At 61.6% G+C, this 15,692-nt stretch overlaps 1 protein-coding gene across 6 annotated transcripts in view; it reads left to right on the top strand.

The window, feature by feature from the left end:
• Window positions 1-15,692, top strand: part of NFIX (nuclear factor I X) — a 94,430-nt gene that overhangs the window by 60,002 nt on the left and 18,736 nt on the right. For 4 of the 6 annotated variants that reach the window (XM_070416211.1, XM_070416212.1, XM_070416213.1 and 1 more), the window contains exons 3-7: window positions 10,868-10,930; window positions 11,239-11,313; window positions 11,603-11,723; window positions 12,788-12,924; window positions 15,510-15,632. In XM_070416211.1, the coding sequence (XP_070272312.1) occupies window positions 10,868-10,930; window positions 11,239-11,313; window positions 11,603-11,723; window positions 12,788-12,924; window positions 15,510-15,632 (519 nt within the window). The remainder of the gene's footprint in view (window positions 1-10,867; window positions 10,931-11,238; window positions 11,314-11,602; window positions 11,724-12,787; window positions 12,925-15,509; window positions 15,633-15,692) is intronic. The other 2 variants (XM_070416216.1, XM_070416214.1) reach the window with 1 other exon arrangement.

The raw sequence follows: 15,692 nt of genomic DNA, 5'->3' as shown, positions 1-15,692 counted from the left end.
AAAGGAACTATTCCTCTTCCAGCGTCTATCAAACGCAGGGGCAGGTCCCCCAAAGGTGGGGACTTTGTGGGCGCGTGGGGAACACTCCCGGAGTCCTGCAGCCGCAGGCTCGCCCACACCCAGGGCAGCCCCCGCTCTGGGGGGCTCAGAGCCGCGGTGGCGGCTGCGCAGAGTGGGCCAGGGCTCCGTGGATTACACCTCCCCGCCCCCCCCCCCCCAGCCGTGCACCTGGCAGCCCCCCGCCTCCCGCTTCTCCTCGCTTGCCATTCCCCGGCCCCCTTCTCTCCGGCCCCCGCACCGCAAGCTGTTCCTAATCAATGAGGACGGGAAGCTCGGCCCTCACATCACATCACGGGATGTGCTTGGCAGCCGCAGCCACGGGAGCCGCTCGGGCAGCACAACCCGGGGTGCGAGTGGCCCGGGCTTGGCCGGGTCCTTCTCTTTCCTACTCTGGCCCCGCGGTGCGCAAAGGGCACCCAGGCCCCTGGAGACCCGAGCGGGCGGTGCCCAGGTTCGTCGCCCCCGGCCCCGCCGCCGCCGACCCTGGGCAGCTAGTGTTAACTCGCTGCGCCACCTAGCTGCGGCGTCCGGGAGCGCAGCGCGCGGCTCCCTTGGGGTGCGGCCCGTGAGCCCCGCCGCCCGGCTGCCCGGGAAGCCGCCTTTGGTCTTTCAGGGCGTGGTGAGTGGGGAACTTGGCATTCACAACGTGGATATCGCTTCTGTCCCTTCAGCAGCCCGGACCGCCCCAGTCCTGATCCTGGGTAGCTGCCTCCTTCCAAGTGCCAGGCTCCGTATACTGGGCATCCAGACTTCCGGAAGATGCCCCTGGGCTGCTCCGTAGGATCGCAGCAACCCTGAAATACAGGGTCCTGGGAGCTGCCCCGCCTGGTCCCATCATGCCTTCCATATGTATGTTTGGCGCTTTACAGTGTATCACACCGTCACTTCTCATCCTCTGTAAAAATTCCTGCTCACATCGCTCATCTCACCCTGCAGCCAGAGGCAAGCTGAGTTGTGCGGCACAGGGAGTGAGAGGAGTCCTGAGACGTGCTGGGTGCCCTATAGCAGCAGGTCTAGGATTTGGACTTCAGGCTCCTGATTCCAGGTGCTGGCTCCTTCCAGCACCCAGAGCTCTTCAGTGTCTTGGGAGGCCACCTGCCCACCCCACCCCCATTCTGCCCAGCCCGGCTTCTCAGAGCTCCGGGTTGGAGCCAAAGGTCCAAATTCCTCATGTCTCATTTGGACAGTGGCTGCCTGAAGGCTCCAGGGTGGGGTGTCTTCCCTTCACAGGGAGACGCTGGGTCCTTCCTCGGGTCAGTCCAGCTCTCGGGCATGGGGGCCCGTGTGCTCAGCCCTGTGCACTGGCCGACTTCCTTGGGTGTGAGTGTTAAGGGTTGGGTCTGCAGGAAAGATGTCCTCTCCTCGGAGGGAAGGTGCCAGCTACCTGGTGCGTCTGTCCCCTGGGTGGTTAGTGTGGCCACGGTTGAACGAAGGATGTAGAAGCGTCTCTTCAGGGTCTTGTTACCCACTGCCGCTGTGCTTTGAGGTGTGAGGGACACAGTAGTAAAAAACACCGACAGACCGTGACCCCAAAAGGGCTGTGATCAGACGGGGTGCTCCTGGCCAGACGCCCCAGCCTGGGAAGCCTGGTGGCCAGGTCCTTGGGGCGTCTCCCGCTCTCCCAGCCCTGGCCCAGCCGGAGGCCCTCAGTCTGGGTGGGATTGGAATGGAAGGGCTGCTGGGCTTCCACTTGGACATGGGATTGTGGCGTGCATTTATGGTCATTACTCTTCTGTGAGTCAGAGTCTCTCTCCCCCGACAAGGCAAGTCCCTAGCAGAGGGTGCTCCTGTAGGGCTGCCGGCCTGGGAGGCAGAGGCTGGCCTTTAGAGGGCTGAGGATGGTAGAGCACCTGAGGCTGGGAGGCAGGTGGCCTTGGCCTGCTCCTGCTTCCCCGCGGGGTGAATGGAGACAGGTGTGTTCTCTTCCCTCATCCCTGCCATTCGCTGGCCCGCCCAGCCCCCTTTCCGTAGGCGAGGCGGTGCTGAGTGCGGGGCCTTCCCTTGCACAGGCCTGCGAGTGGATTTCCTCTCCGTGGGGACTTGCTTCTCGAACCACCTTCTTTTTCTTAATTATTTGTTCCTTCTCTGCACCTCCTCCTGGTGCTCTGCTTCCCCAAAACATTGCCAGAGGGACTCCCCCGACCCTTGCCCTGCTGAGCACCCTTCAGGCAGATGCTGGCAGCTGGATGCAGCCCGAGCAATGTGCTCACGAAGCCACTCCTGAGTATTTTTAGGAAAGTCTTCCCGCTTTGGGGTGTTGTTTTTTTAAAAAGGAGTCCTATTCTCCTCTGCTTTCTCTTTCTCTCGGCTCCCTCCCCCTCTCCTCGTCTCTCTTGGAACCCTCCTCTCCTCTGGTTCTTTCTGTTGCAGCCTTCTCTCTTTGAACTGCTTTCCTTTGGCTCTGATTTGCTGTCTTGGCCCTTCCCTCTCTCTCTTATAGTTTTAATTTTGTCTTTCTGTCTGTCTCTTGCTTCTGGAATTTAATGCCTCCTTTTCTCCTTTCCTCAAACTCCTGGCCATCCCAGACTCATCACTTAAGTGGTCTCTAGAACTTCTGCCTCCCTTTCTCATCTGGGGTTGGCATTAGTGTGTGAGGCCTCTGCTCCTTTACAAATAATTAGACCAAGGGCAAGTGTATTTAGGGGCTGGGGAGTAATGCCTGGTCCTGGGAGGTAGGGACACTATTAATAGTCCTAAGATCAGCTGGGGGTGGGGGTGGTTGTCTAGCCTGGCCTGGCCTGGGCAGCTCAAAGGGCCAGCAAGGGCAGCACCAAAAATAGAATGAGTGGGGGTGGCGATGGGGGAGCAGCTCTGCAGGCCCCTGGCTGGATGTGGGCACCTGTTCCTCAGGGCCCCCATCTTTGCTTGGCATGTGGGGTGTAGGGGGCATTCTCCAATGTCATTCTCTATCCATCAGATTGGGGAGGGGACAAGCTTCGAGGGGCTTGGAGCCACTTTTCTGGACCCGCCATCACATGACTTCTGGCCCCAGGCCCTCCTGGGAATGCTGGCTCCAACTGCCAGCTGAGTCGTGGCACCAGCAGGCGCTGCCAGGAGAGATGCCCGGCCCTCGGTGGGGCAGCGCCTATGCTCACGGTCCTCAGCTCTCTCTGGCCTCAGGGCTGGGCTAGGAAGAGCAGGGCCTTGGCCCCAACACCTTCAGAATCCAGAGGCACAAGCAATTTCTCCCCTTCCCTGTTGGCCTGGCCCATCTTCTGGCCTTCTCGTTCCGGACCTCTCGTCCCCCCCTTTTCAATATGGTGACCATCCTGAGACCGTTTACTGCAGCTGCTGCTGGGGTGGAGGGACTCGCCTGTAGACGGTGTCCAGCTCTGCCTTTTACCTGCAGAGCAACCTCTCTGCCCCTCTTGGCTGATGGTAGTGGGCCAGGCCCCACGGGAGCCCCTCAGCTCACTGGCCATGGTCTCTGGTGTGAGACATTAAGAACTATACTCTAGGGCAGTGATGGCGAACCTTTTGAGCTCGGCGTGTCAGCATTTTGAAAAACCCTAACTTAACTCTGGTGCCGTGTCACATATAGAATTTTGTTGATATTTGCAACCATAGTAAAACAAAGATTTATATTTTTGATATTTATTTTATATATTAAATGCCATTTAACAAAGAAAAATGAACCAAAAAAATGAGTTCGTGTGTCACCTCTGACACGCGTGTCATAGGTTCGCCATCACTGCTCTAGGGTGAGCTTAATGTGTTATGAAGAGTATGAGCTCTGTGTAGGGGGTGGTGCGGGGGGGAGCTGAGGGTCAGCATTTGAGCTCAGCCCCAGGGAGGTGTGAAGGGAAATGGTGGCCCAGGCGGAAGGACAGCTGGTGTTCATGGAACCCCTACTATGAGCCAGGCCCTGGGCTAAGCACCTTTTACCTGTTTTCTCATTTATTCATCGCCCAGGAACCCCAGGGGGTGCGTGGTCTCTCTATTTCACAGATGAGGAACAGTTCAGAACTTGGCCAAGTTCACTGGGCTGGTAGGTTGAGTTCACAATGTGAGCTCAAGGGGAACCCCTTGCCACTGTTGCTGGTTGCTCACCTCCATTTCCCCTCACGCTGCTGCTGGTGTGCCCCTTTTCCCCCTCTGCGCTGGGGTGAGGCCAGACTCCCCTATGGTGGTGTATCCTCAGTGGTAGAGCACCATTGTGCCCCCCTTGAGTGGGCACAGGGTCCAGACCAAGGACACCTCCCTGGGTAGGACAAGGGCAAACTCAGGGTGGAGGTGGAGAGGGACCCAGGGCCGGGCCCCCTGCTTTCCTCCATCTCCCTCTAGGCCCCTCCCTTTGCCTCCTTCAGGAGTGGCTGCTTCATCTTCAGTCCCTCTCTGGCAACTTCCTAGCCTCTGGGCACCTCTAGAACATCCGGGTGCTGTTACTTCCAGGCCCTGGGTCTGCTCATTCACCCCACCGACGACCATGGGGCACCGATGTCTGCGGTGCTGGGGGTCAGCCCTGGGTCTCCTGCAGAGCCACCTGCATCTCCCAGTGCTGCTGCGGGTGGGAAGGCTGTTCTCATTTGTTAACACTGGCCTGGGCTCCATCCAGCTCCTGGGTGCTTTGCTCTGCACGGAGCTGTGTCCCTCCTCTCTTCTTCGCTGGCCACTGTGTCATCCCATGGGGAGAGCCACTGAGTACCCAGTTCCCAGGCTTCAGTGCCCAAGTCCCATCTCTAGTTCTCCCTGGGGAAGGTCTGAGGAAGGTCTCCCGGCAGGTACCGAGAATGCTGAGCCGCTCACTCCACGGGAGCACCCTGAGGTCCCAGGGTTGCTTGCCTGCGTCCAGCCACCTGAGCCCACTCTGCTGGTCTCCTGGGCACCAGATGGACCCACGGACTTGCCTTCTCCTCCCTTCCCGTAGCTTCACTGCAGGGTGGTAAGCCCTGCAGTAGCCCAGTCCCTCGCTCCCTGGGGACGCACAGCACCCAGGGAGGTGGGCTGGGTTGAGGTGGAGAAGGAAGTGCTATTGGTGTCAAGGACCAAGAGTTGGAATGTCCCATCCAGATGCTGGCCCTGTCCTGCCAGCTCCCTGTGGCTGACCTTCTGTCCCAACCCTGTCCTACCCTTGAGGACCTTCCTGGAGCCCAGGCCCCAGGGACAGCCAGAGCAGGTCAGGCCACCTGTGTGCTCCCGATGCGACTGGGCCTATTCCCTGTCACGTATCCCCTCTTCCTCCGCGCAGGTGGCTCAAATCAAAGGCTCAAAACCCCTTTGGATCTGTGAGTGGAGGGGGAATGAGAAAAGGAGGGATGAGGGCGATATGGGGGACATGCCTCCCTACCCTGCCCTTAGCCCCTCCTCAGCTTGAGGACTGTGCTCAGGCCAGGCTCCTGTCTCCATGTCGGGGTCTAGGGATGACAGAGGAGGGAGAAACCTCACAGTGGCTCCAGGGCCTGTGCCACAAAAGCTGGCTTGTGGGGGTGGAGCGAGGAGTGGCAGGCAGAAGGGGAAGATCCTAGAAGCCCCCTGGACCTGGCCCAGGTTGAGCCCCCCCCCCCCCCTGCCCTCTGGCTGCCCTTCATTCTCAAGGACTTCCTGGTCCCTAGTCTCCTGTTTGCTGAGATGGGGAGAACCCCTCTGTGACCCGTCCTCCTAGCCCCCCATCCGCCCTGCTCCCCTCCTCAGGGTGTCTCAGATTCTGGGACTTAGGTTTCAGGAGGCACAATAGTTATATTCTCCGGCTCTGATTGCTGCAGGCCGGGCCTCTGGCTCCCCTTGAGATTGGGTTTCCAGTGCTCTGGACGCTCCGGAATCACAGAGGAGAGGGGGAGGGGCTGTGCCACGCTGGAGAGGGCCAAGCAGCTCCTGAATGGTATGGGCCCTTCAGAGGACGGCCACCCCAGAACAGAGCACACCCCCACCTGCTTCTTGAACCTCTGGCCTGGGGAGAGCCAGGGGAAGGACAGGTGGACCCCGAGGGCTGTCCTCTCTGGCCCCCAAAGGCAGCGTTCAGGGCAGAGCCGGAGGGGTTAGCCCAGAGCATGCTGCCACAGTGGGGTCACAGCTCTGGGTGCACGGCGCACTCCACCCCTGCAGGACAGCAGGAAGTGGCTGGAGGCATCTCCGAGTTGCGCTGCCCTGAGTGTTCGCATGTGCTGGGGTACGCACGGGTGGGTGTGGCTGAGCCAGGTCTGTGTGCCCCTCTCAACCCTGAAAACTCCCTGCATCGTGATGTGCAGGGGGGAGGCCGGCCAGCGAGTTACATGTGCCTTTTGTCAGAGTTTGTCTCGGGTGAGAGCTGAGGCAGAGTGTTCCTCGCTGCAGCTTGCAGGAACTCCTCCCTCACCTAGCGGGAGCCATAAATATCTCCCTGCCTGTGACTGGAAAATATATATAAAAACATTGTCAGTCGGGGTTCGTGTGCAGCACGGGGCTCTTCCTGGCAGCTGGAGCTTCCCCCTCCAGAACTCTTGGAAACATGCACACGTATGCACACGCACACATGTGCCCACAGGCAGGATCGGGAGAGGAAACAGGGCTGGACAGAGGGGAAGTGAAGGAGAAGGAAGGACAGTGAAGGGGTGCGGAGTCAGAGAGAAAGGCTAAGAGCTGAACGAAGGAAGTAGGGAGCTTCAAGGGCTGAGAGGGTAGAGCTGGTGGGGGTAGGAAAGACAGGATGGGGGCGGCATTGCTGCTGTTCCAGGGGATACGGAGGGACCTGAGGAAGAGGGACCCACACTTCCAACCATGTCCGGGCTGCACCAGGCCACCTGCCCGTCCACAAGCCAGTGACACGCGGTGACCAATGACGTGTGTGCAGGTGAATGCGGAACAGCCCCTCCAGTTTCAGAGCCTTGCTCTGGGGAGCCCACTTGGGCCCACGCCGAGGCAGTCCCGATTGGTCACCTTCTCCCGCACAGTACTCCCTCCCGGGAGCCTCCTGGGTGGCCAGATCCCCAGGCACCACTGGCGGGCGAGGGCTCTGCCTGGGAGGGGAGGTGTGGAGAGCACGAGTAGCTCAGGTCCCAAGAGGAGGGCGTATGGAGGACGGTCAGCAGAGCCTGCTCTCGTGTGCGACACAAGCGAGTCTGACCCCCTGGCAACATCCGGAACAGGCTGTGGGCTCCAAAAGGCTTTCCATCCCCAAACCTGGCCCCGGGTCAGGGCCCTGGTGCCTGCCCACCCAGACACAGTGGCTGAACTTGGTTTGGAGGAGGCCTCATGGGACGGTCATCTTGGGAGGAAGCGTAGACACAGAAGGTGCTCTCTGGTCCTCAGCGCAGGAAGGAGGAACAAGGTGAGTTGTCCGGGGCCGAGGGAGGTAAGAGTGCCCACGGCCCCCCTGTCCTGTCTCCAGTCTCTCCAGGAATTTACGGCAGCTGTGGTCTCTGAAGGGCGGTTCAGGCAGGGGGTCTGGGTTTCTGTGCCGGCCTCAGTCAGGGGGGCCCTGCACTGGGGGTCAGTGCTGAGGGTTCCCATTGGTGACCAGGCCAGAGAGAAGGCGGAGGCTGGAAAGCCGGGCAGGGAACGTGACCCTGAACGGCTGAGGAATCAGAGTGGCAGCCTCCGGGACGTGGGCTGGGTGGGAGAGAATAAAAGAGGGAGCCGGCACCTGCCCGCCCTGTGCCAGCCAACACCGTCCTGCCCCTCCACTGGTCCGCAGGCCACCAGCTGGCCCATTGTCCCCCGTGAGAAAGCAGACACTGGAGGGGGGCTCCCCGGTGGCAGGAGCTCGCTCAGGCACGCACGCCTGCCTGGCAGGGACTTCCAGAGGAGAGCCACCCCGTGCTGGGTCGGGGCGAGGGGGGGGCGGGGGCAGCGGAGAGAGGAGCCGCCGGGTGGCAGTCAGGTCTCCTCCGGTGCTGCTGGCAGGGGCCAGTGCGTGGGCCTGCGAACAGGAGATAAAGGGTTCAGGCGCAGGGTTTTCTCTCGCTAACCGTGGATTTGTGTGTTTGTTCAGCTGGTGGTTCCGATAAGCCCCATTCTGCCAGATAAAAGCCCAGCAGCCGTGAGGCGGGGCCTGGAGCCGTCCTCCTGTCTGTCCTGAGGCCTGGGGTTACCCCTCCCCCGGGGAGCCCGGATGGAAGGGTGTCAGGTGCTGGGGTGCTGTGTGCTCCGAGGGCTGTCCAGAGCAGACCCTGCCTTCAGGGCATGGCTCCCCAGCGCCCCTGGGGTGAGAAAGCTGGCCCTGCTCCGGGCGGGGCGGGTGTCTCTCCCCTCCCCGGGCGCCTGGGCCCCAGGGGTCCATGGCTGTCTGCGTCCCGCAGCCGCTGGCTGGGCGCCCACCAGCCCCTCCCGGCTCCGTCCAAGGCACAGTCCCCAGCTGACGGTGGACACGGGCGGCTGCCATCGAGCACTGTCCCCGTGGGCAGGGGTCCACTCTTGCTGAACTGGAGGAGCCCTTGGGCCTGGGGGCTGCCCGGGGGGGCTTCAGCCGCCCTGAGCGGAGCAGAGTGTCCCCAGGCCCCGGCCTCGGCCCTCCCGGTCCCCTCCTCGGCCTGGTCGGGAGGAAGCAGCTGGTGGCGCTGGAGCAGGACGGCGGGGCCCTGGCCGCAGGGCTGGCTTCTGTGCCTCGGAGCCTGGGCCCAGATTTCCAGGGTCTGCCTTTGTCCAGGACGGAGCCGAGCGCCAGGCTGGCAGTGGCCGCGGGCGCCAGCCGTAAGATGGCTGCCAAGGCGAACATGGCTGCCAGCAGCGGGCAGCGCCGCCCGAGGCGCGTGGCGGCACCTCGCCCCTCTCTCCCCGCCTGCCCGCCTCTTCACATGGAGCTAATAGGAAGAACAGCAGCAGCGTTCGGGGCCGTGTCCCAGTGTAGAAGGATTTCCTGTCTGTGTCCCTGCCTGCAGCCCGTGTGTCTGCCTCCGTCGCTGCTCCACCGCCATCTCTTTGTCCGGCTCTCTCTGGTCCCTGTCTCGGGGCTGGGTGTGCTCGTGCGGGAGGCAGGCCAGCGCCGCCGCTGTGGGGGGGGACCAGGCCACTCCGTGGGGTGGACATCAGGGTCTCCTCCACTGACCCAGGTCTGGAGGGGTGGCTGGCAGGGATCCCCGGGCAGCGGGGGCTGGAGCCTGTGCCCTCGCTGGGCTCCACAAGCTGGTCTGAGGCTCTGCCCCTCCCGCGTTAGGAACTGGGGAAAGGGCGGCCCTGAGAGGCAGCTGCTGGCTAGGGCTAGGATTATTTTTGGGGCTTAAAAATAAAATCTAACAAGGTGGCCAGAACCGGTTTGGCTCAGTGGATAGAGCGTCGGCCTGCGGACTCAAGGGTCCCGGGTTCGATTCCGGTCAAGGGCATGTACCTTGGTTGCAGGCACATCCCCAGTGGGGGGTGTGCAGGAGGCAGCTGATCAATGTTTCTCTCTCATCGATGTTTCTGACTCTCTATCTCTCTCCCTTCTTCTCTGTAAAAAATCAATAAAATATATTTTTAAAAAAAAAAAAAAAAATAAATAAAAATAAAAAAAAAAAAAAAAAAAAAAAAATCTAACAAGGTGCCCTGGCCAGGTAGCTCAGTGGGTTAGAGCGGCGCCCCGCTATGCGCAGGTTGCGGGTTCCATGCCTGGTCAGGGCACATACAAAAGTCAACCAATGAGTGCATACATCAGTGGCACAAATGGATGTTTCTCTCTCCCCCCTTCCTATCTCTCTCTCTCTCTCTCAAATCAATCAATCAAAAAATGTGTTTAATCTGATAAGGTAGAGGATGGGGGGGAGGGGGCCTGAGGCCGTCCTGAGGCAGCTGTCCTCTCCCACTGGCCACACTGAGGCAGGTGGCCAGGAGCGGAGCCACGGAGGGGCCTTCGCTCTGAGAAGCTGCTGCTCTGCCGCCAGCCCCGGTGGGGGCCCACGCTGCCCTTCAGGAATCTCCTCGCTGGTCACTCCCCAGTGTGAGCAGCTCAGCAGTGAGGCTGGTGGGGGCCAGATTCCCGGCCAGTGGGCTGACCGTGGGGTGATGGGTGAGACCCAGAGGCAGGATTGGTCCAAAGAGTGGGGCAAAGCCCTGGCCAACACCTGTCCCCAGTTTTCCCCAGTGCCACCCCCATGTTGTCCCCCAGTAAGCAGCTGATTCTTTACCCAGCGCCTGCCTTCCTCCTGCCCCACAACCTGCCCTGGCCCCCCTCCGCCACCCTCTCACCAGCTGTCGTGCCCAGGCAGGCATTCTGGAGGTCCCTGTTGTGCCCCTGGCACACAAAGCTTTGAGGACCTGGAGGGCGGGGCGGGGGGCTTTCCCAAGCTCAGCAAAATATTCACACACACACTCCACCCTGCCCCCAGCCCTCTGTGAGCTCCCACTGCACAATGGGCCCTTGTTTCGGGGCTCCCTCTGAGCAGCTGTGGCACTGGGGCATGAGACAGCCCAGACAGGCTGGCACAGAGCGGGCGACAGCGTCAGGGCGGACCTCCCCCTCCGTGTTGCCAGGCACTGCCTGTAAGCAGAAAGGTGAGGTGGGGGTGGCTCAGGCAGACAGGACTGGCTCTAATTAATGAAGTGCGGGAAGCCAAGGGCCGCTTCTCTGGGCACTGGAGGCGGGCGGAGGATGGGGAGCCCTTGGGTCCATTCCAGCTGTGCAGAATGGTCGCTGGCTTCCCTCCGAGGAGCCCTCCCGGCCCTGACCGTCGGCCGATGCTGCTCACCCACTGGCGACTTTGTCCCCAGGGCACATGGGGCAGCGTCTGGGGACACTTTTGGTTGTCACAACTGGGGTGCTACTGGCACCTAGTGGGTGGAGGCCGGGGGTGCTGCCAAACCCCTTGCAGTGCCCGGGCATCCCCACCGCAGGAGGGTGTCGCTGGAAACAGGGCTGGCGAGGGAGCCGTTTGTGGGGCACTTTGGTCTTGACCCATCTTCCCCTTTGTGTCTCCTGCAGAATCCGGACAATCAGATAGTTCAAACCAGCAAGGAGATGCGGACATCAAACCACTGCCCAACGGTCAGTGCCCGGCCCACCTGCCCTGCTGCCCACACCTCCCTGACTGCCCTGCCCCCAGGCCCTCCTGTGCCTTCCACCAGTTCCTCCCCTTTACTCAGCTGTCCCTCAGCTGAATTTTGGCTGCCAGCTCGAGGGGAGGGAAGGGGACTCACCTAAAGTGCACCCCCTCTTCCCTGGAGACCTGAGAGCTCCTGAGGGCCATCCTGGGGCTTGGGGGGGAGCAATGGGAGGTGGGAGAGCTGTGAGGAAAGGCAGGAAGCCCCTCCTGGCCTGGCCTCCACTCACTCACAGCTCTTTTCCCTCCTCAGGGCACTTAAGCTTCCAGGACTGCTTTGTGACTTCCGGGGTCTGGAACGTGACAGAGCTGGTCAGAGTGTCACAGAGTAAGTGAGTCCTTCCTTCCTGGCCAGGGCCCAGCCAGCAGGGATGGGGGTGAGGAGGTGGCCCCCTGCGGATGGATGGGGTCTTGCTGGGCCCGGGGGCAAACAGGGTTTCCAGGGACATTGCCTGCCTCCTGGGCACCAGGCTGAGGGGAGCAGAGGTGTCCAGAGAGGCCCGTGTCTAATCTCCGCTTTGGAGGAAAAAACAACAGCGAAGGGCTCTTCTCCAGCGAGCCCAGCCTCGGGCCTCCTGCACCTGCAGGCTCATCCGTCATCTCTCGCTTCTTCCCAGCTCCTGTCGCCACAGCATCAGGCCCCAACTTCTCGCTGGCGGACCTGGAGAGTCCCAATTACTACAACATAAACCAGGTGACGCTGGGGCGGAGGTCCATCACCTCCCCTCCTTCTACCAGGTAAGCCCCGCACCCCTGGCCTTCCCCCTCCCTTCCCCCCCACCCCGACCAGGCCATCTCGGATGTGGTGGGCAGCTGTGCCACAGTGCCCTGGGTGCTTCAGAGCGTCACCCCTGGTGGAGGGCACTGGCCCTCTCCCCTGAACGTCCTGCTTTGTACTGTTGTGGGCACTCGGCCCTGGGAACACAGACCTAAACAAGGCCTGGCTCTGCCTGGAAGGCACTCCCAGTGCGGGTCCGAGAAGGTCTCTCTCTCGGGGACGGACCTACAGGGAGCTAGTACGGACACGGGGTGGACGCTCCAGCTAGAGGGCAGCTTCCGTCCCAGCCGAGTGGGACAGGCTGGTGGGACCACTCCCTGGAGGGCTTGGAGGCCAGAGGAAGGTGTTTAGACTAAAAACGCACTGACGCGTTTTCAGCAGAAGATGCCGGGGATGTGTGCTCAAGAAAGCACCTCCAGCAGCCAGGCAGGAGGAGGGCCCGAGTCCTGGAGGTGGGGCAGTGGCATGAGAGGGTCGGGTGTAGCTGAGAGATGTTTGGGGGTGGACACAGTAGGCCCTGGTCAGGGCCAGTCGTGCAGGGCAGGGTGGGATCCTGTCCCTTTAAAAAACAAACAACTGGACGTTTTGGTTCATGTGAGGGTTGGGGTGTTCATTTTGATCTGTTTAAATATTGCATCAAAACATCATAATATCTTCGTGTTTCTATCCTGATGGTGCGGGTTGTGGCACCCCCTGGTGAGTGCCTTCGTCGTCTCACCTTGACCCTGGGGGCTGTGGGGCCAAGGAAGCATTTGAGGGTGTTGCCCACCCCTTTGACTTAAGCAACTCGATGGATGATGGTATCAAGGACGAACGGAGAAGGTGATGGAGGAGGAGGAGCAGGCAGGCGGGGCCAAGGGGCTCTAGGGCTGTCCTGGGGGTGGACACGAATGAGTGCCCAGCAGTGCTGCTGTCAGTGGGCACCTGCTCCCAGCTCAGGGGGCCGTCAGGGCGGGCTTCCTCGGCCCGAGTACCAGTACCTGGGCCACCCCGGGCCCGCCTGACCCCGCTCCTCCTTCCCCAGCACCACCAAGCGCCCCAAGTCCATTGATGACAGCGAGATGGAGAGCCCTGTCGACGATGTCTTCTATCCCGGGACAGGCCGCTCCCCAGCGGCTGGCAGCAGCCAGTCCAGCGGGTGGCCCAACGATGTGGATGCAGGTATGGGCGCCGAGAGGCCTGGCCTGGAGCCAGGGCAGCCCTGAACCTCGCCTCCTCCCTCCGTTTACCTGGCGACTCTCCCACCGGTTCCCCCACTGTCAGTGGCACTGCCTGGCTTCTCGCCTCCCCATCTTCCAGAGGAAGGCAGTGCCGGCCGAAGAAAGGAGCCGAGGCGAGGAGCGTGGCTGCCGCGGTGGGCAGCAGAGCCATGGGCACGGGCACGGCAGGAGGGAGGCGGAGGCCTCCTGTGCCCTGCAGTGGGGCTGGGGCTTTCCCTTCAAAGCCTTCTCGGGTTCCTTCTCCTGGCATTTCTGTAGAAAGGTTGCCCCGGCTCTAGAGTCTCGGTGGTATAACCAGTTAACTGCCACGCGTCCGAAACAGAAACATCCCTGCGTCTCTAGATGCCTATGGCGTGCAAAGGGTTAAAGCGGCTTCTCAAACTGGGCACTGCTGACACTGGGGCCGGGTCCTTCTCTGAGCTGAGGCATCCTGTGCACTGAAGGGTGCTGAGTAGCAGCCCTGCCTCCCCCCGACTAGATGCCAGTAGCCCCCCCCACACACACACACCCCGGGTGTGATGGCCAAAAATGTCTCCCAACATTGTTGAATGTCCCCTAGGATTGGGGGAGGGCAGACTCTTCCCCAGCTGACTGAGCTGAGAACTGCTGGGTTAAAGGGCTCAGCTTTGCAGAAAGGAGTAGAGGCTACTAAAGAGTGAGCAGAACTGTCTCCAGGCCTCCCAGCCCCCTCTAGCCACCCGCTTCCTGGTGAACCCACCCACGGTCACTCCAGTCTTGCTGGGAGGCCTGGGCAGACCCGGAGAGCCCCTGAGAGTGTGCGCGCCTGTGGCAGGTGTAGATGAGGAAGCGGGCTGCAGGATACTTCTTGGCACACTGGTGGTCAGCTGTGTGTGTCCTTGAGGTGTGTGTGTGGGGAAGGGGGGCCGGGGAGTACTGCCCGTGCGTGTGTGGGATGTGCACAGGGTGCCTCTGCTCTGCTAGGCCTCGGGAGAGGGGGGGGACTTTGTGTTCCAGCGGTGCTCTTCCTGGTGTTTTCCGATGTGGCCCTACTGGGAAGGGCCAGGTGGATGGGCAGGGGCTGGGATGAGGGAGAAGACAGGCCAAAGGACAGGAAGGCGCTGCCCCAGACACAGAATCCGCCTCTGCTCTTGACTGCTCTGGAGGAGGGAGGAGGGCTCCTCCGGGCCCTGGGCTAAGGGACCAGGCTATGGGCCACCATCGAGCCCCGCCTCTGCGGACATGGCTCCACATGACTTGGGGTGCTCTTCCCAGGGTTCCCTGGAGGCAGGTGGGGGATGTGGGCCAGCAGCGTCCAGATGCTTCCCTGGGGAACCTCGGGAGGTGTAGAGAGAAGCAGTTGAGGGCCCTGAAGAAACCCCAGCCGGGCCTCAGTGAAATGACTGCTCCCACAGGCGTCAGGTGCCTTAAGGGCACATCCACCACGGCTGGTGGCCCCGGCCCCTCGGCCTAGACCTGGTTCCCAAGGAGCCCTCCTCCCCAGGCCCTGCTCTCTTCTTTGTTGGCTGTCTGCTGCAGAGCCCGCCATTTCTGCTTCCTGCAGTCCTGCCACACACCCCAGCTTCCTCGCTCTCCCCTCTTTTCCTCCTCACCCGCTTCCTGTGTTGCTTCCCTGTGCTGAGACAAATCGCCAATTAAGCAGCCCAGCTGCAGGACAGGGAACAGCTGGGGAGGCACTGTGTGGCCTAGGGGACAGCTGTGCACAGCTGGTGGGGGCGCTCCCCCCCTCACTGTGCCAGCTATCAGGTGGCACACAGCTGCTGCCAGATAACACCTCTTCTGGCGGCTGGGAGTTCGCCCTTCCCCCGCCTCTTCCCTCTGTGGTTAAAGTGGCTCTTATTTCTCAGTTCTGCAGCCCCCTACCCCCCACCCAAACTGACTTGATTTGTGCATCAAAGATGGCAGCTCTGGAGATCTGCTCCAGTTCCACCTTACCCCTCCCTCCCAGCCTGGGCACAGCCTCTGAGGCCCAGCCCAGAGAAGAATCAAGCTCCCACAGAGGACCTGGCCCCGGGCTGTGCTTTGTCCTAGTGTCATTTGGATATGGTGCCCACTGGGCACAGAGGGTCCTCGAGGGGTGTCCTCTGTGCCCCTGTCTCCTGCTGAATGCCACCCCATCTCTGGCACTGGCAGCAAAACAAATGCCCCATCCAAAGGCAGTCCAACCTCTGGGTGCCTTGGCCGAGGCAATCCTTGCCTGGACAGCTCTGACCCCGGTGCCCTTCCTGGTCCCCTGCTCCTGGATCCCACCCTTTCATCTGTGCCCCCTGAGCTCATTATCGGCTTGTCAGGAGGCAAGATGGACCCCGGCCCAGCACACCCAAGTGCCTCATTTTCCTCTCCTGTCAGAGGCACCCAGTGCCGGCTGGGCTGCACACGGGGCCTGAGAAACAGCCGGATGGGGCAAAGGTGGCAGGAGGGAGCACGGTGGGGGAAGGGGCAGCCAGGAGGGGGCTGAGGAGAGGAGTGAGCTGCTGGCTTCCTGCCTTCCCCGCTCCCGCCCTGGCCCAGCTAAACCTGCCCTGTGTTGCTGATTCCTCCCCCCAGGCCCGGCTTCTCTAAAGAAGTCAGGAAAGCTGGACTTCTGCAGTGCCCTCTCCTCTCAGGGCAGCTCCCCGCGCATGGCTTTCACTCACCACCCGCTGCCTGTGCTTGCTGGAGTCAGACCAGGTGAGACATGAGGGCCCGGAGGGGGACTCTGGGGGAGGTGGCGGAGCACCGAGGGGCAGC

Source organism: Myotis yumanensis, unplaced genomic scaffold, assembly GCF_028538775.1.
Source record: "Myotis yumanensis isolate MYYU_CA2020_CCGP unplaced genomic scaffold, mMyoYum1.0.hap1 SCAF_5, whole genome shotgun sequence".
NCBI classification, from domain to species: Eukaryota; Metazoa; Chordata; class Mammalia; order Chiroptera; family Vespertilionidae; genus Myotis; species Myotis yumanensis.
Note: the sequence above shows the minus strand (reverse complement) of the source record. Positions and strands in the feature narration are given on the sequence as shown.